At 35.6% G+C, this 20609-nt stretch overlaps 1 protein-coding gene and 1 pseudogene across 1 annotated transcript; one reads left to right on the top strand and one right to left on the bottom strand.

The window, feature by feature from the left end:
- Window positions 1–4569: 4569 nt before the first annotated feature.
- Window positions 4570–5514, top strand: LOC105068555 (olfactory receptor 51L1-like). The gene is given in 1 exon segment (XM_010954430.2): window positions 4570–5514. A coding segment is annotated over 1 exon segment (945 nt).
- A 13934-nt stretch (window positions 5515–19448) lies between these two features.
- On the bottom strand, window positions 19449–20359 carry LOC105068554 (olfactory receptor 52P1-like; annotated as a pseudogene).
- Window positions 20360–20609: the final 250 nt, after the last annotated feature.

Raw genomic sequence — 20609 nt, 5'->3', positions numbered from 1 at the left:
ACTAATGAAACTGCAAAATTTATTTTGATAAATGTATAGTGTTAACTTTTCTCATTCTTTTATTTTCAATATATCCATTCTTATACATCTTGTGATCCATATGTGGTTACCCTTGTAATACCAGACTTACAATAGTCTTTTATAGTCAAAGCAATGGTTCATACATTCAGATTTGTATCTACCATTTTGTTTTGTGTTTTGAATGGTTCTGGAAAGGGAGTGAGCTGTACTGGTTTGGATAACAGGATTAAGACAAAAATTCTTCATAAAAAGATAAAGGTAATTTACAGTGTTTTCTCAGATGTGTAAGATGGCACTGGGATTCAGAGAAGAGAGACTCATTTATTTATTTCTTTGTTGTTTGTTTTTAAGAAGATTGTAGATTTCCTAAAATAAAAGGAAGAGTCAGTTAGGTTTACTTACTTCAGAAAGATGACAAATGTTTGTTTAAAACTACTATTTTTGCTATTTGGCTTTTCTATTTAATATTAAAATTAAATTCCGTATCTTCGAGTCAGTAATAATACAGTGGGCCCTCCATATTCACAGGTTCCACATCTATGGATTTAACCAACCACAGATCAAAAACAGGAAAAAAAAAAAATCCAGAAAGCTTTAAAAAACAAAACTTAAATTTTCTGCAAGCTGTCAATGCATAGCATTTACATTGTATTAGGTATTATAAATAATTCAGAGATAATTTAATGTATATGGGAAGATATGTATAGGTTATATGCAAATACTATGACATTTTATGTAAGGGACTTGAGCATCTGCAGATTTTTGTATCCATAAGGGTCCTAGAATCAATCCATGGAGGATACAGTGGGAAGGACTGTATGTTACATACAAACTTTAATTGCTGTATTGATACGCAGCCTCTAGGAAGGTGAAAAACTATTACTATTTACATCCTTCATGCTAATACCACCTCATTATAACTTAACATTTGTAATAAAATTCTGTCACCTATCTGCATTGATACCTTTCAGCCTCTAGGAATATAAGACAGATCAGAAGCAAGAGTTAGAAGCCGGATGTAAAATAATTCAGCATACTTTGAGCAGCTTTTGCTGAACTATTCAGAAATCCTAAATGGTATCTGAGGCTTACTGGAACTTTATTGGAACTGAGGACTTGAATTGGTTTTGCTATTATGCAAACTGTTAATACTAACAGGAGTGAAAATATCAATATCATATAGACACAACTCAATAACTTCCTAAGTACCAGATTCTTCTGTGTAGTCATCAAACCCATATTTATAATAAGCTATTATTATCTATTGTCTAAGAATTATTTTCTCACATGTGGTATATTTATTACTTTACTCAAACATATGTACTAAGTACCAAAAGATGCCAGATACAAAGTATACATTCAAGTATATTATATTATTGAAAATATTATCTGATTTTACATATTAAGTATATTAAAGATGAGAGAGTAAACTGTTGAACAGAAAACAGACATAACAAAATAGAACTAAGAGTAAACAAAAACATTTTGTATCCAATTACAGGGCTCATTTCAGCATAAAATATTGTTTTCATCTTGGGTATAGAGGGGTGACTTATAACAAATATCAGTTCCTGGCTTATTAACATTGATCTATGCAAGGTCCCTCTCTTTTACTATTTACTTATTTAACTTGTTTGTTTATTTATTTACATGTATCTATATATCCCAGTCCTTTCTTCTCTCCTGTTGACAGAGAAATTCTAATTACTGGTTATTCCTAGTGTCTTCTTTCACACTCAAAAGTGTACTGTTTTGGAAGAAACACTATGTGGCACTGTATCCATAAGGCCACAATCTGCAATGCATTTATTTGTATCTTTGTATGTGGTTTTGCCAAAGGCGTACTGTTTAATACGATTGTATTTTAACATATAAACGGCATTAAATTATGCATCTTTCATCAACACACCTTTTTATAATCTATCTATGATACTGCAGATATCTTTATTCCATGGCTTAGAGATGCTCCTATTCAGAAAAGGAGCAACTCATTCCAGATGAACAAGCATAAAATTGCCATTTGGGAAATTTATTCCAGATTGTTAACCTGAAACACAGGATTGGGGAATCTCAATTATATAAATCATGGTTCATTTGGCATGATTCCTTTGTGACACTCAGGCCTTAAGAGATTCTGTCCGGTGAGTTTACAGACTTTGTTGACTACGTAATGCATAAACTCTTTCACATACAAAAATACACTTCACCAATATACACTAAAAACATATAGCCCTTGTCACTAAAGCATTACTTAAAAAAGAAGATTTGGGCGTGAACTCATACCATCATTTTCCGTTCTGCCATCCATCAAACAGACATGGGATATTACACTGCTTAAGGTACTCTCAATTTTCTCTAAAGAAACCTCAAAACCAATTAGGACCACAAAATCAAAACAACTTAGTGTCCACTGGTAGTTGCTATTGACGCGGAATACTCTTTGAGCTTATAATTATCATCATGAAAGATGAAAATTTTTGTCTTTTATTATCGATGAAATAAATTACTGTGGCCTGTGAGTTTGTTTATTTTGATTTCTTCTGTCGCAGGATCATGTGCTTTTTATTTTATTTTTATTATATAAACTTTTAAGCTAGCTACAGATGATTATGACATGACTAATTTCTTCCCATCTTCATCTGGAAGCACTGTTCATGAAACTTCTGTCACTGGATTTTTTATTGTCAATGTTAGCAACATCTTTATTACTTTTATAGCTTTATCATTGCTATTATATTCCATTTTTTTCCACTTTTTTGCATTTGATACTGAATTCATCTCTTTATCTGAAATTGGACCAACTGTGTAAACTGAAACTCTGAAGGGATTTTTTTTTCAAATATTAGATAACTTTTCCACTATCAATTATTCTCCACAACAATCGGCTGTGATGTTTGCTATATTATATATGAACTTACTCAACAATTTCTAACTACATTTGAATTATCTTAAAATTTCCAATTACAGTTGAATTCAGGAATAACTAATGCTTCATCTACTGTGTTAATTTTTGGTCCAGTATTTTATTTTACTATCCAAATATCATAAAGAAATGTTAAAAGGACAGTACTACGCTTTTTTTTCCCAAACTGATGTAGCCCCACACTATTTTTAATTCTTATAGATGTATTTTCAATTCACTTTGTCATGCTACTAATTTTTAATTGTGATTGGGAGTTCTATATTTAGCCATTTGTTCACCAGCAGTGAAGGAAAAAATGATGTAAGTACATAGTAGATTTGATAAGCTGAAGTTGTAGTTCCTTCTCTTTTCCTCTGATACCTCTTTGAAGTTGGTATCAAAGCAGTAGGCAAGAGAAAAAAGAAGGAGGGGAAAGACTTTAAGAATAGTTAAGGATTTTTATTAGTAATTGCACAAAATCAAAAATACAGTAAATTAAAAAAAATAGATTTACTTTGAAAATTGAGTTTGGTGAATCTTCCAGGTAATGAGGTTTTTGCCATAGTGTGCAGCAAGTATATATGGAGAATATACATATTTGAGTTTCATACAAGATTAGGTTTGTCAGGTAGGTAAGACACACACACACACAAATAAAACTTAGCAAGGTAGTTTATAGAGTATGGGAAAAAAAGATTCAGTACATGAACATCATTCACAAACCAAATAAAATATATATTTGAGAAGAAATTATCCCTCAATTACAACTTCCATTATAACTTTCAAAATTTTGACAGCCTTCTTTTAATTTAAATATATATTTTTCAACAAAAGTAATTTTGTTTCTCCAAAGACGTACAGTCACTTCTCATTGTATTCTTCCTTATGTATTTTTGTCCTTATAAAAAGATTAGATTATTTAGTCAGGGTACAATCATATAATATCATAAAACATTTAAAACATAATTGATTACTTAGAATGTGCCCATATTGTCAAACGAATAAGATTTAAGCATACATAAATGAACATATAAATTAAAAATATGCAATAAAATAGTTTACTTACCTATTTTTATTCTTAAATTATTTCTCTATATTCATTAGTCTTCTATCTTTTATAAATAATAGACTTTAAATTTATAGTCAGAAAAAAATATATGTTTCAAGTATGGCTAGCTATAATTTCTTCATTTTTTAATTTTTAATGTTCTCTGTTTACAGATTAATTTTACTAATATTCTTTTGGAGTTTGTGTTAGTTGATTTTTTTTTTCTAATATGTGTGACTCAGTGTGCTGTGGAAAATAAGTCAAACAGCATTTCTTGCCAGTACTTTAAATACATAGTGCAATATATGTCTATTATCCAACATAGGTTTATTAAGGAGGATCACATAGTCAAAACTGAAAATTGTGATTTGTGCTTATGTTTACTCAATGTTTCTAAAAACCAATGCTTATTTCTGGAGTCAAATGACTCTGATTACTGTATGGATGTAATTATAAACTGGTTATAAATAATCAGGGTAAGGCAGTAGAACAAATGAGAGAAAAAGAACAGAAATTTTGTTTTTGATAATTATAATAATGTAATAGCCTATTTTTTGTCATTTTCAGGATGAAGATTTAGTAATTGAGCACATCAATTATGAGACTTTTCAACAGCAGTAATTTCCAACCTTTGCTGCTTTCTGGTTTCTCTGGCTTGGAAGCTTATCATCCTCACATTTCTATTCTCTTCTGTGTCTTATATCTAATTGCTATTTTTGGTAATAGCAGCATCTTGATAGTAATTTGGGTGGAACAATCACTTCATGAACCCATGTATTTCTTTCTGTCCATGCTGGCAGTCAGTGACCTGGGCCTCTGTGCCACCACCTTACCCACAATACTTAAGCTTTTCTTGTTCAATGCTCGTGAAATAAACTTTGATGCATGCCTTGCCCAGATGTACTTTATCCACATCTTCTCCATGATGGAGTCAGGTATTCTACTGTCTATGGCTTTTGACCGCTATGTAGCCATATCCAATCCTCTCAGATACACTGCCATCCTGAACGGTTCTACCAGTTTGAAAATTTCTGTAGGGTTTGTGTTGAGGGCCATTACTGTCCTCATCCCAGCCCCTGTCCTCATTAAGCAACTTAAATTTTGTGAGGCCAATGAACTTTCCCATTCCTACTGTCTACACCCAGATATTATTAAGCTTTCTTGCTCTGACCACAGTATTAACAGCATTTTAGGACTCACTGTCATTATCATCACATTTGGAGTTGATTCTGTGCTCATCCTGCTCTATGTGAAAATCCTGATCACAGTTCTGGGTATTGCCTCCCAGGAAGAATGAGTCAAGGCCCTTAATACCTGTGTTTCCCACATCTGTACTGTGCTGCTGGTCTACATCCCCATGTTGGGAGTGTCCATCATTCACTGCTTTGGCAAGCACGCTCCACCTGTGGTTCATGTCATCATGGGCTATGTCTACTTGTTGGTACCTCCTGTGCTCAACCCAGTGGTCTACTGCATCAAGACCCATGAGATACGCACTCACCTTCTGGACATTTTCAAGAAAATATCAAAAAATTTATATTAATTAGAATTTAGATTTATCCATTATTAATTTTGAGATCTATTTCTAATATGGAATATCTCTGCTAAACAACAACAAATAAAGATATATTCAGGTCAAAATAAGTATATTTATCTGCATATAAGTCTGCATACAAATGACCCAAAAAATCTGAGAAGGAAAAAATAGTTATGGCAAAAAGGATAATATCTAATATTATGTACTCTGTGCTACAGAATCAATAATTCACAAAGTCAGTATTTTAACAGTATTCTTTTGTATTAATAATCTGATTCTAAACAAAGACATCCACAACTGACCAAATTCTACTCTGATTGTCTAATAGAAATGCTTAACATTAATGCTTAAAATCCTTAATTTCACTAAATTTGAGCTTACTTGTCATGTCGTTTTTGAGATGTGAAATGTTCTCTCTGAACTTGACTATAAGATCTCCAAAGGCGAAACTAAAACATTATCCAGAAAATTAAATTACAAAGATCACTAGCATTCATTCAACAAACATTTATTCACCTTTACCTACTAGACACATTAAAAACACTGGTATATAGAAAAGCAAATAAAATAGGCAAAATCACTACTTTATTAATGTTACATTAAATTGAATTAGGAAAATATCTCAGAATTAAGTGCTAACAGCAAAGGAACCTTGTCCTTTTGCCCTGCCACTAACCTACAGATTTAAAACTTCCAGTCACTTGCTGAGAGGGCTCTGAATGAACATAGTATCTAGGATTACCTCAGAACTAACAAATAACTCTGAGTTGGTTTGTGGTCAAGGCCAAATTGCGCATGGTTCTCAGGATCAAGCCTGCAATACCTAAGGTTCTTCCAGACATCTTGGCAAAGATCTCTTTTTATAATGGGACTATCACTTTCCATTTTACACAGTCATCCACTACTGCTTCACTTATTAAATGCCTAGGCTCTATTAGATTACTTGGCTCTAAGGGCAATGAAGCAAGGCTTGCTAGGATATAAAGGAGAGTTAGAGAAAACAAATTTGCATTTTGCTAAGTGCTTACTATGCAGTAGGACACTTTTCTAAGTGCTTTGCATTATCTTGTTTAAATATGGCCCACAAATAGATATGCTTTATCATACTCAATTCAGAGAAGAGGAAATTAAATCTCAGAGGAGTGTCAGCTCCTAAGCACAGAACCTATTTCTCCATTACAGGTTTATTCTTTTTAAACAGAAACATGCTAAAGTAATAACTAAATTTTTACTACACTGGATTAGTTTAAATCAGTGCTCAAACCAGGTATGCTCTGTAAATATATACTTAAAAATAAAATTCCTCATATAATATTTACTAAAATATTTGGAAAATCAAAGCTCCATTAATGTTCAATGAAACTGAAATTCACATAGGAAGATAAATGGCTCTCAGTCAGATACATTTTTCTCAATAAGAATCATGGTCTTAAGTATCTTAAACTTTTTAAAGAAGAAATTAAAATACAATAACCAAATTTTCAGGATGTTAAAAGTTAGAGAAAGAACAAAGACAGATCAAAATGATGGAAGAAAATAATTAAAATTGTAGAAATAAAGATTTAGAAGATTTATAATATAGAAGTAATAAGTAAATCTAAAAGCTTTTTTTTTTGAGATCATTAATATATCAGGCATATTAACAAATGGCTAACAATGCAACCATTTTTGAAACTCCTAAAATATAACTTCACAAATGCAGAGGCTCTGGTTATTCTGTTTATTTTTGTATATTCAGTGCTTGAAATAGTGCATGGCTGAATATGACATTAAAAGCAAAAGAAAAACTAAATTGAACTGCATCAAAATTAAAGCATTTTATATCAAATGACACTATCAAAAGGCTGAAATGACAATCCACAAAATGGGTGAAAACATTTGCAAAGCATGTAACTCACAGAGTTTAATATCCAGAATATATAAACAACTCCTAGAGCTTAATAACAATAACAACAACAAAACAATTTGCCAATTAAAAATAGGCAAATAATGTGAAGAGACATTTCTCTAGAGAAGACATGCAAATGGCCAAAAAATAAACACAAGAAAAGACGCTCAACAACATTAGTCACTAGAAAAAAACCAAATCAAAATGACAATTAGGTATCACCTTACATCCATTAGATGCCTCTTATAAAAAAAAAAAAGTAAAATAACAATGTTGATGAAGATATGGAGAAACTGAAAGCTTTGTTCATTGTTAGTGAGAACACAGAATGGTGCATTTGCTATGGAAAACATATAGTGATCCTTCAAAAATTTAAAAACAAAACTAATATATAATTCAGCAATTTTACTTCTGGTTATATATTCAAATAAACTGAAAGAAAGGACTGGAACAGATACTTGTACATCAACTTTCATTGCATCGTTACTCTTAGTAGCTTAAAGGTGGACACACAAAAAAAGTGTCCATTAACAGATTAATGGATAAAGGAAATTTGGTATACACATACAAGGGAAAATTATTCAACCCTATAAAAGAATAAAGTTCTGATACATGCTACCACATCCTTGAATCTTGAACACATTATGCTAAGTGAAATAAGCCAGACTCAAAACGACAAATAATGTATGATTCCACATATACGAAGCACTTAGGATAAGCAAGTTCACAGAGACAGAAAGTAGGTAAGATGTTACAAAACGGTGTGAGGGAGGGGGAATGGGGAGTTACAGCTTGATAGTAACAGTGATTCTGTGTGAAGTAATGACATAATATGGAAATTGACAGTGATGATGGCTACACAACATCGTGAATGTAGTTATTTGCAGATGACATGATCTTACACAGAAGACCATCGCTCGGTTTGAGAACATGGATCAAATGTTTTATGGAATATCCCTCAATTGTTATATTAGTTTCCTAGTGCTACCATAACAGAATACCACAAGATGGGTGGCTTAAAACAACAGAAATTTATTCTCTCACAGTTCTGGAGGCTAGAAGTTTGAAATCAAGGTGTCAGCAAGACTATTCTCCCTCTGAGAGCTCTAGGAAAGAATATTTCCTTGCTTCCTCCTAGCTTCCTATTGTTGCCAGCAATTCCTGGCATTCTTTGGCATGCAGACCAATCACTATAATCTCTGCCTCCACATTCATATGACATTCTCCTTTCTGTGTGTCTGTGTCTTCACAGTGTCTTCTTTTAAAGACACTAGTCATATGATGTAGGTTCCTCCTTGATCCTGTATAACCACATCTTAACTTGATTACATCTACAAAGACCTTATTTCAAAGTGAAGTCATTTGCACAGGTCTCAATGGTTAGAAATTCAACACATCTTTTGAGGGAACACAACTCACCTACAGTAAGTAAGGTCTCTCTGATATTTCTCCTATGGTTAAATTGAGATTATAAATCTTTCAGAGGAAGACAACAGACTGCCATTCTCATCACATTGTATCAATTAAACTTACTATCAACACGACTTACTATCAAACTTACCTCATTAACCATCTGCTGGTTGAGCTAGTTTGCATCAGATTTCTCCACTAGAAAGTTACTCTTTCCCCCACCTCTTTATACTGTATTCCTTATAAGAAAATTACCTTGTACAACCCACACTTAAACAGCAGAGAATTATGCTTCACATCCTGGATGCACAGTATCTACATAAACTATTTGGGATTCTACATGAGAGACTTATTTATTCTTTCTTTCCTTTTTTCTTTTCTTTTCTCTACATATGAATAGATTCTGGGATATATTTTACATTTTTGATTATAGTGCAATAGTGATATATTCATTTTCTTACCCAAATTGTTTCATGTTAATTCACTGAGACCCATTTCAGTTGGTCCCTGTGTTCCTTTAACATACTTTCATCATTTCACATTGTTTCCCACCCTCCAACCCCAGAAATTCCTCAGTTTCTGGTGCTACAAGATGCTCCAGGGCTCATCTTGAATATTTTCCATCCCAGTGCTAGATAAAATTATTTCTCCAATGAGCCCAGTTCTTTTTATCAGAGAATTTTATTAGAAACCAAGATTTGGGAACTAGGTTTGCACAGTCCTACTGGAATGACATGGTCTCAGCCCTATCAGTAAACAGAGCAAGGAAATAGTGTGTGTATACTAATTTGGGTCTATACATATAACTATAAATATTTTAATACATAACCATTTGTATCTATATTTAACTAGACATACGTTCATACTGACATCTCCACCTGTTGATTCACTCCACTACTATGCTGTTTGATTAATGTAGCTTTATACTAAGTCTTGAATTTCAGTATTGTGTATTGTCAAACTTCGTTTTTCTTCATTATTATACTGGTTATTTTAGGTCTTTTGCCTTTCCATACAAACATTAAAATCAGTTTGCAGACAAACAGCTTTTTGGGATTTTGACTGAGATTGCACTGAATCAATCAGTACATTGTGAAGAACTGGCATCAACACTGAGCCTTCTAACCTATAAATATAGATTTATTTACATCTTTTTTATTTCTTTCATCAGTGTTTTGTAGTTTTCTGCATATACATATTTTGTTAAATTCATACCTACATATTTAATTTTTTATATTATTGTAAATGTTCATGCTTTCACTTTTTAAAATTTTAAATTCCAATTGTTCATTGTTGGCTTATAGAAAATCAATTGATTTTTTGCATATTGTCCTTTTACCCTGAGACCTTGCTATACGCACTTAATAGTTCCTTGACATCTTTTATTGTTTCTTTAGGACTTTATACATAGGTAATCATGTTATATGGAAATAAATTATAAGTTCTTTCTCTGTATATATACAATCTGTATATATTTTATTCTTTCTCCTGCTGTTGATTCCATGCAATCTTAATTGAAATCCCAGCAGGTTTTTTTTTTTTTTTCACAAATACTTCTAAGAATGTCCCCCGAATCAAACCTTAATTCTATGGTAATCTACAGAATAAATAAGTCTAAAATGTAAAGTTTTATGCATCCAATTGGTTTCAAATTTATACAGAAAAATTTTTAAGCACACAAAGAGAAATAAATGGATTCAGTAGTCAACACGCTATGTCTATGGATAAACAACAGGCTTGAATGAGTTCTTCCTCCTTATAAATATCAACACAAAACTAAAATAGCAGCATGAAAGACCCCTAAGAAATATCCCACACTATACGGGAAATGTAAAATTATTCAAAATGTCAATAAGAACGTGTTTACAAATTATTTAATAATCAATTTATTAACATATCATTTCTTGAGAAAGAATATGTGTTAAACTCAGAGAAATATAATTCTAAAAATAAGGAAGTCATTGAAAATGTGAGAAAAGTCTAAAGAGAAGAGCTCCTGCATTGAGAAGGTATGAAAAAGTCATAGAAAGAATGTTAAAATAAGTATCATTTTTAAAGCAACCGTTATGTGTATGATATTTCATATTTGGGGTGGGAGGGTGTTCAGCAGTCCTTAAGTAATTTTTTGTTGTTGTTTAAAATATTTACTCTGAACATATTTGATACTGCCAGTGGGAGTCTTTTGAGGAATGACACATTGGATTTAACTGAAAGAACAAAGAAACAAAGAAAAAGGGACCTTAGGAGGGGAGGAAAAAATGTTTAGTGCTAAAGAAAAAAAAAATCCTACCTGATCAGGTGGCACTACAGAGATCAATCCATTGGCTTAGGGCACTTGCTGTCTTTTGGAGAAAGACATCCAATCTTTGCCAATATCATCTCTAAACTGGCAACTCAGCAGCACCTTCAAAAGCTGTTCCATCACTTCATTAGGCCTAAAACTTCTGGGTCATTGGTATGTAAGACCAGTGGATGCCATGACCATGAGCCCACAGCTGCACCCCTATTACTGTAAAGTTTCTTTGATGTGATATTTGGTAAGATTCTGTTCTTGTGGATCAATTACTTTGGAAACCCTCAGTTTTGCTGGATGAGCAGAGAAAGTAATCCCATACAGAAAACTGACTGAATATGTGTCAGTTCCCATCATGATGAAGTTTTGATTCTTTCAGGATGAAAGAGGTCCAGTGTAATTAACTTGCCACTAAGTGGCAGATTGGTTTCCTCAAAGGATGGAATCATATCAGCTCTGTCTCTGGAAGGCTGGACATTCAGCAGCAGCAAGAGTAGCCTTGGTGTGTGGGAACCCAAGGAGTTGAGCTCATGCAAAACCTCCATCTCTAACCCCATGTCTACTGCATATATGTGACATTCGTTCCAGCACTGGAGGTGACCAATGATAGATGATGGCTTCTGGCCAAGTCATTCTGTCTGATTGGTTGTTTCATATTCCCTCCATGCTTAATGTTTTCTGCTGAATGTTAACTGTAAATGCACACATCTTTACTCTTCTGTCCTCTACTTTGGGTAAGCTACATGTCTCCTCCTCAGATATCCTTTTCCCAAGGTTCCATTATTTCTCCATCCAGCCTCTTGACCAATTAGTCTTTCAAACTTCCTAGGAGTCTGCAGATATTTTTACCTCAGGGCATTTCTTTCTGAACACAAAATGATGATCAGGTACACAACTTGAAGCTATAACTATCAGGTACATTTGCTTTAGCCAGATGTTCCAAATACCAGGTGCATTTCCCTTCATTATTAGCTATCAGGGACACACTTGTGTGGTATTATAGAGTACAGGCAGTCCATTTTAAAGCTGTACTGATATACTCATTCATGGGTCAAACTCGACTTATTTCCTTTTTCTTCAGTTGGTCATAAGAAATCATCCTGAGACAACAGGTGTGACTTGGAGAAGTGATGATACGAGAGTGATAGGTGACAGAGTCAAGTGGGACACTGGCTTGTGGAGATTACTTGTGCCTTCTGGCCCCGCTTGTACCTGATCCAAGGTGTAAGATCTCCATCTTAAAATGAACTGATGGGCCATATGACTTTGCTGATAGGACAGAATTTAGGTAATAATAAGTAGCCTGGCCACAGATTCATATTTTGTTCCATGGTAAGTTGCTCTGTACCTCTGGTACCTACCAAGGTCAAGTAAAATAACAACAAAAAAATTATTAGTTTTTTGTTAGTTTGTTTCATGTTTCAGTAACTCCTAGTTGAAGAAGGATTACCATTTCTATTCTTTTCCAAATCAACTTAGAAGTTTCTCAAATGAATCAGAAAGTGTGTCTGTTTCCAAAATAAAGGACAGGAGAAGGGAGATTCTTTTTGATGCAAAAGACAAACTACCTTTTTAAGACTCTTAATTGGACTCATTATTATGGGGAGAGAAAGGAAAACAAAGTAAAGTAAACGATTTCAAGAAGTTAGTAATGGAAAATATAGGGTGGAAACTGCTTACTACTGAAAAAAAGATACTAGAAAAACAGAACAAGGATCACAGAAAATATATGAGTTAGAACATCTGGCAAAACTGTTCAACCCATTTTCCACATGATACCATTAAATTGCATATTTAAACACAAATATTTGCTAACTCTGCCAAGAATCTTAAAAATGCTTAAGTTCTGTGAGTAAAACTCACTGAAATCTGGTAAATACTGATACTATCTAAAAACTCTGCAATACAGAGGAAGAAAATCCCAAGCTGGATATAAGGAGTAAGAAGGGTAATGTTCCCTGCAGGTTGAAGAATACTGCCTGCAGTAATTCTTGCCTCATAGTCTTGCTAGACTGTGAACAATGGGGGAAAGGCTATGAACTGAGTTGGAGATCACAGGTCTCAGGCGTGCAGCTCCATAGCTCAACCACCTCTCCTCAGGCTGGCTTTAATCTGGACCAGATCCCTCCCACGGGCAGAGCTGAAGGTGTGCTTAGCATACTGAAGAGCAGACTTTGGGGCAGGAATTTGGAACTAAGACCTCTTGTCCGACCTTGACCCCATTTTCTATCCCCTGTTTAAAAGATACTGAGCTTGTGCCTATGTTCCTGCACGTACTTGGAACATACTGGTAGTCTAACTGTGTGTCCTTTATTTACCAGCAACATGAACACAGTAACTTTGCAGAGAGAAAGTTTAACTGAAAGCCGTGGCAAGAATCGAGACAGCCCACAGCCTGTGGGGGGAAAAAAAGAGCCGTAAGTGAGGAAAAGAGTTCAGTGAATGGTTGTTTTGGGCCGAAAACATAGTGCACACTTCGAGAAGTAGACTCTTAAGTTCACTGACTGACCCTCACCCCAGGTGTGCCCCCGCCTCCCTTTACCTCAGACATTGGTTAGTGATATGGGCCGCAGAAGGGAACAACCCAGCCGCTCCTGGCAGGAGAAAGGGCTCTAAGAAAGGTGACCAGAAAGGGGAGTTTCTGGGGAAAGAGGTGGCTGGTACAGAAAGGAGGGCGGAAGGAGAGAGAGGTGAGGGCAAAGAGAGTGACAGCAGGAAAAGGGCAGGGCTGCCGGAAGAGTGGGCCTGAGCCAGAACACGGGGCGCTCTAGAGTGAAAGGGTGGAGAGCCAGGGGTCACCGTCCAGGGCTGGATCCAAGGGCGGTGGATACAGAGGGGTAGGATAGGGCTCCCAGGGTCGGCTAAGAAGGGGTTGGCTCAGACAGTGGTCGGAAAGCAGTCTATTCTTTGTTTCGCCATCCCTCGGCGCCACCATCACTTACCTGCAGGTTCCAGGCGCGCGGCCTCCGCCGCCATGGTTCTCGCGATATCTTCTCCGCGAGGGCGCCTCTACTCAGCTCGAGACTTCCCAGAAGCACTAGCGCTGTCAGACCGAGTATCTTCGTCAGGCCTCATCCGCTCCTTGTCGGAGAGGACCGTGTTCGTGAGCCAATCCCTGGCCCTAGCACCCGACTCCACCCCTCAATCCCAGTCCTGGGGATGTGGAACCGGTCGGAAGTGGAAGCGCTCCAGCTCACCTGGCACCTCAGCAACTTCGGCTGACTGAGGTAGGCAAAAAGTCCCTGACTTTCGGAGCTCTGTATTGAGCGCAAGGGAAAGACAATAACCTTATTCGCCAGAGGCGAGGCAGCAGCCCCCTGTTTTTTTGTTAGTTTTAATGCTGTAAAAAGCTCTGCTGTATATGACAGAGCTTTACTCTGGATTTCTAGACGTCTGCAGTGTGACTCTTACTGGATTTAACTATAAATTCCACATGGTATCGTTCCACCACAAATATTCTAATACCGTAGAGACTGGCGGGTTGCGCTGTGTACAGTGCAGCCACGGCCTGCTTCATAACTATTTCCTGGTTTGAACCTAACACAAAACTTAGAAAGTCTTTCCTGTCACTTGATAAATGGTTTAGAGATTAATCCCAAGTGTGGCATATGTTGTCTGTAGTAGATGAAAAGGTATATACCACGAATTGTGTTTCATTTTTGTGGGGTGAGGTGTGAGATGCAAGCATTCATCCTTTATTTTAAAACGTGTCTCAGAGCAACATCCTTTTAAAAAATTCACTGATGGGATAGGCCACTTAATATTCATAAGGTTTATTTCCTGCACTCTGGAACAAACGTGTCTTACCAAGTCCTCCAATGAAATTTCCATTAATGGCTCAATTAGTTTTATTAAAATGAACCGATAGAATGTTCTCCAGAATGTATTGATTGTCCAGAGTCCTTTGAACTATATTAGGACAGTAGGAGAATTGATACATTCCTGGGCATGACTGTATTTTTATGCTGCTGGTGGTGGTGGTGTTTTTCCATGTGAGTGTGAACTGTTTATGAACTTTCTTCCTGATAGAAGTGGAAAATAATGAATTTGCCACATCAGTGTCCACATGTCATGTACCTGAGGAATCTAGCAAAATAATAACTTCTGGCACAGCACTGCAATTGGTTCTATTAATTGGTTGTGTTTTCCGTAGCCCACTAACTCCCTCTCCACCTCTATGATTTGCTTAGATAAAGGCAAAACATTTGGCTGTATCAGACTTATGTAAGGACCAGATTGTTGAATTGAATGAGGATGTGAAAGGGGGTAATCACTTCTGTAACCTTGATGTTTGTAGTGAGTGTTTTGTTTTCTCTTATTCCCTGCAAGAAGCAATACTGTTTTTATTTGCTATCTGTAGAGGAAGGACAGTTGGAAAATCTACTCAGCCTTCTCTTCTATAATAGCTCTTACCCACCCACGTATCCAAGAAATGAATGTGAAGTTTCTATCGGCTACGTATGTTCTTTTAAATTATACTTTTGGGGAGCAGGTAAATAATTATTGGATTTTGTTAATATTCTGTGAATGAAAGATGAACCAGACATCCATTTTAACCTTTTCCCTGTTTTTTTTTTTTTTCTCATTGTAGTAAAGGGGTGAGATGATGTTTTGAGTTTCTGACATTATGTCAATTCAGAACATGGCTCCAAATGTCTTTGTACTATGACTCCTTGTAGAAGGACTAGGAGATTTATTTCCAAGTAAACTTCCAATGCTGCTGCAATATTCTTGCTGTTGGAAACACAGCTTCTCCTTTAGTCTAGATCTGGATTCTGGATCTGGAAACTGTCTCAAGTTGAAAACTGAGCAAATTATTGTGACATTACTATAGAAGTAGTTGCCTTTAGCCTCCTGATGACCTATCTTCCATTTCTTTTGGTTGTGTAGGTTGAATATCTTTTTTGGCTGACATTTATATGGCCCCTAGGAATGGCATATTATATCAACCATCTCCATCTCTCTTTCTGCATCAGAACCTTGACCATTACAGTGGCCTTGACTTTTATTACCAAAAAAAAAAAAAAAAAAAAAAAATCTTGCCACCTTGTTTCAGATAATTAAGTATTGTTACCTTAACCCTGTTATTTTATCTTGTACTTCCTAGTTCTATAATAGTACCTGCTACCTTTAGCCTAGGCTGTGGAGGCCAGTCATCACTGGATTTCTCAGTGATGCTGGCCCTTCTCTAATCAATAAATTTCTTTCTGGCTTCATGTAATAAAATGTTTCTAGTGCCTTTCATGGAACACAGTTAGCTAGTGATTCATTGGCATTTTATAATCTGTCCATTCCATCATGCCCAGATCTCTGACTGTTTTTTATAGATTTCTGCATTATGTGAGATGATGGCATTTCTAGCATTTTTATTTCACTCAGTAAAATAAAACTTCCAAGAATCAAACTAGCCATATATTAGCACTACTCCGAAGGTTCTCACAAAAAAGTTATGTAACAGGCGATTGCTCCTGTATCAATAAAATTTCCTCATCTAACTTATAAATTGTTCCCCCCATTATTGCTGTTATCACTTTCTTTTCTTTTGTTTGTTAAGTAGAGTTTTCAAAATTTCCAGATAAGTCAGCTCAGGTGCCTTCACACTACGTTTCAGTGTCCCACTCTCTCCTGGGGATCATCCTGAAGGTGGCATGTAAGACTCACTAGGTTTGAGAATTTCACCTTCCCTGGACTTCCACTATTTCTAAGTGTTCTCAGCTCTCCAATTACTATAGATGAGAGTTGGTTATGTTCTTCCAAGAAAGTCTTCCAAATTCCAGCTTCAATTTAAATGAGTGGATAATATTGGTCTTATTTCATTGTTTTTATCCATTATATCAGTGGTTCCCAACATGGTGATACAATTTTATGGTCCCAAGAATTATGATTAATGTTTTTGGTTTGTGTGTCATACATCTGTTATGACTATCTCCTTTGTCCATTTTGTTCCCCAAGCACAGTTTTTGTAACTATCCTTACACAAAGTAAGCTTTTCTCTACCTCATGACCTTTTTACTTTTTACGTAGCATGAATTTTTCTTTCCTTAGGTTAAAAAAAATGTTTTCATTATATTTCAGATCTATGCTTAAAGATAAAATTAACATACCATCTAAAGTAGCCTCTATCTTCTGTTCTCTCAGAACACCTAATATATTTCAATATATCTTCATAATGTGAAATTGTTTGCTCCTTATATGCACGTGGTAAATACTTTATTTTCTGCTGCTTCCCAAATAACCCTTCCACACAAGATACACAATATATAAAGCAAGCAGCCTATATGCTTCCTGTCAACCTTGTTTGTTATTGCATCCTCAGCACCTGCTGTCCAGCCTGGGCCACAGTAAGATTCTAGTATACATTCACTGAATGAATCTTCTTTAATTAAACAACTGGCTGAAGTGTAGTGTGAACTAGGTTCCTGACTACTCCAGAATATGTGTTGTCATTGATCTAGAAATAGAAGAAGACACTCCTTCTATATTAACTAAAGTTCATACACATAAAAAATTTACTTATCAGAACTGATGCATGATCCAAAAGCATCACTTTCATGTTAGGTAGACCTATGTAGAATTAGTATAAACAAAACTATATTGATAATTCTGAGAACTCATCAGCCTAACTTTCTAATTGGACTCTGTTCTTCTTCCTTGAATCTTTCCCTTTTCTATTTACTGACTAATTTCATCATTTGTCATGTGAATTAGTGAAAACAGGAGCCAGATAGTAAAATTATTTCCAGTTTATTCCTCTGGATTCCAATTTAAACATTCTTGCTGGATAATGATTCTTAATTCCAGGCTGTACCTTTTTAACCTCTTAATACATTAACTCCAATGGAAGTAAATCACATGCAGGCCTTTTTTAGTGTCAGAACTATTTTCTGAAATAGCTACTATCAATATCATTCAGGAAACTGATGCAGAGAGACAATATGATGATGAGGATCAACACTGCTTGTATATAGGTGGTTGTTTTGGGATTCAAAACTGAGCAGTATCTCTTGAGAGCCAGTTGCCTTAAACACTGCCTTTTACTACCTCTTTTAGAATTTTAGATATACAGGTATTGTCCATCTTAACCAACACAGTATGAAATGGAATATAATAAAATAAATTTAGGCAATTAGAAATAAGGACCCACACTGAACATTTGGCTTTCCAAGGTGGAGGTGTGAAATCATAGAGCATTGAACAGCCATGGCTCAACAGCTCATGGCTGACACCTGACAACCCTCTTGCTCAGAAAGAAATCAAAAATTCAAGAGAAAAAGTGATGTGATAGTGAATAACTACAAATTGAGAGAGGTACTCAAGCTGCAGAAGAGCTTGGTAAAGTATGCTATGTGACCTAATGACAAAACTAGGTCATCATTAGGAATAGTGTAGCTCTTAAAACGTTATGTTGTATTATATATCCATAATGACTGGATATGTCCATAATGACTTATATACCCATAGTGAATGATTCTATACATTATTTCATACAAATATGAATCAAGAGCATCTAGAAAGATGATTAATGAGGAAATGTCAGAATAGAATACTTCTCTATTTCATAACATAGATTAGTAATAAACAGGGTTAGACTGTGCAGGAACATCAAAGAATGTGAGAGGGAGCTCTAGATATTTTCAAAGAATCAACCAAATCAACTTGAATCAAATTCAGGAAACAGAAAAAGGAAAAATGGTAGGACAGTTTTGGATATCATTAAGTCTACTGGAGGAACACTGTGGTAATAGACATTATTTGGAAACTATAAAAGGATTCTGGCTAGATAAAGTAAAATAAGAATATGTCACAAAGAAATTACAGGAAGGCCTCTGGAAGGCATATCATAACAGTTTCTTCACCTGCCTGTTTAGAAGACATTTTGATAGAACCATCCTGATTTCCAGGGTTATAGATTTAAAATACTTCCAGTCTTATTGTTCAGGAGACAGAGACAATCCCAATAGTTGGGACTTACAAATGCATGGCAGCTTAGTGAAAGTCAGAGTTAGTGAGTCAGTAAAAATACCTCTGATAAAGCTGAAAAGACTAAACAACCCAGTAGCCTCATGGGGGAAAACAGTGAATAAGATTACATAATAGTGGAGATACTGCATTACCAGGTAAATATATTAAGAATAAATCACCTCAGTCAGCCCATCTTCTAAGCAGGTTTTCTGAAGAGAACAAAATTTAGTTAATGCTAATTAACACTTCATATTACAAATAGAAAATGTAGGCATTCAGGTTTCTAGAAATAGGGTTAAATGTCTCTTTTCCCCCTGAAGTCTTAGAAAGTTGTTATAGTAAGCATTGGTTATTTTAGAATTTGTGAGAAGTCAAAACTTGGCGGAATCATTCTCTTATCCTCTTGGTTCTTATGCCGTAGATCATTGGGTTCACCATGGATGGGACGAGGAGATAGATGTTGGCCACAAAGATGTGAACATGAGGAGCTACACCATGCCCAAACCTGTGATTAAGAAAGGAGAAAAAGGCTGGAGTGTAGGCCACTAAGATCACACACACGTGGGATCCACAAGTGCCCAAGGTCTTGAGCCGAGCAGCCTTGGATGGAAGACGGAAGACAGTGTAAAGGATGACAATGTAGGAGCAGAGGATTTATATGAAATCTAAATCTCCAGTAAGGAAGGCAGCAGTTAGGCTGTATAGTCTTCGTATCCTGGTCTCTGCACAAGCAAGCTTGATCAAAGCCATGAATTCACAGTAAGTGTGGGAGATGATATTAGTTCTGCAGTAGGGAAACCACTGAAGCATGAAGGGCTGAGGACTGAAAAGCAAAGTTCCCCGGAAAACAGTAGCCAGCCCCATGTTCTTGATGATTCTGTGTGTCAGGATAATGGAATGTCTCAGAGGATTGCAGATTGCCACATACCTGTCAAAGGCCATGGCCAAGATAAACCCCGAGGCCATGCTGCATAGTGAATGGATGAGAAATACTTGTATAAGGCAGGCTTCAAAATAGATCTCCCTGTCATTGAACCAAAAAATGCTGAGGATTTTGGGCATAGCAGTAGTGGAGATGATCAGTTCAGCCACAGAGAGCATACAGAGGAAGAAGTACGTGGGCTCATGCAGGCTGGAATCTGTTCTGATAATAAGTAGAATAGAGATATTTCCCAGGGGAGCACTTAGGTAAACAAGACAGAAGGGCACTGATATCCAAGTGTGGATGGCCTCCATCCCTGGAATGCCAAGGAGAAAAAGGTGCTGGGATGGGTATTGATATTGTTTGTCAATGACATGATGAAAACGACCGCCTCTGTTCAGCTGTCACATGATATAGATTCTTTCACTATTTCTATGACCATTCATTTACTGATGACTTCATTTATTTATTAATATAAAATTACTGAGAATGTTTTCTACCCTAAAAATAAAATGATAATTAGGACCTAATCTCTAACTTTAGATATCAACTTTTTAATAGAGGAGAAAGCAGTGCAAATCCATTATTAAACTCCTGTGTGATCAATGCAGTAAAATGTATATGAA

The sequence above is a fragment of the Camelus bactrianus genome, chromosome 10, assembly GCF_048773025.1.
Source record: "Camelus bactrianus isolate YW-2024 breed Bactrian camel chromosome 10, ASM4877302v1, whole genome shotgun sequence".
Taxonomy (NCBI): Eukaryota; Metazoa; Chordata; class Mammalia; order Artiodactyla; family Camelidae; genus Camelus; species Camelus bactrianus.
Note: the sequence above shows the minus strand (reverse complement) of the source record. Positions and strands in the feature narration are given on the sequence as shown.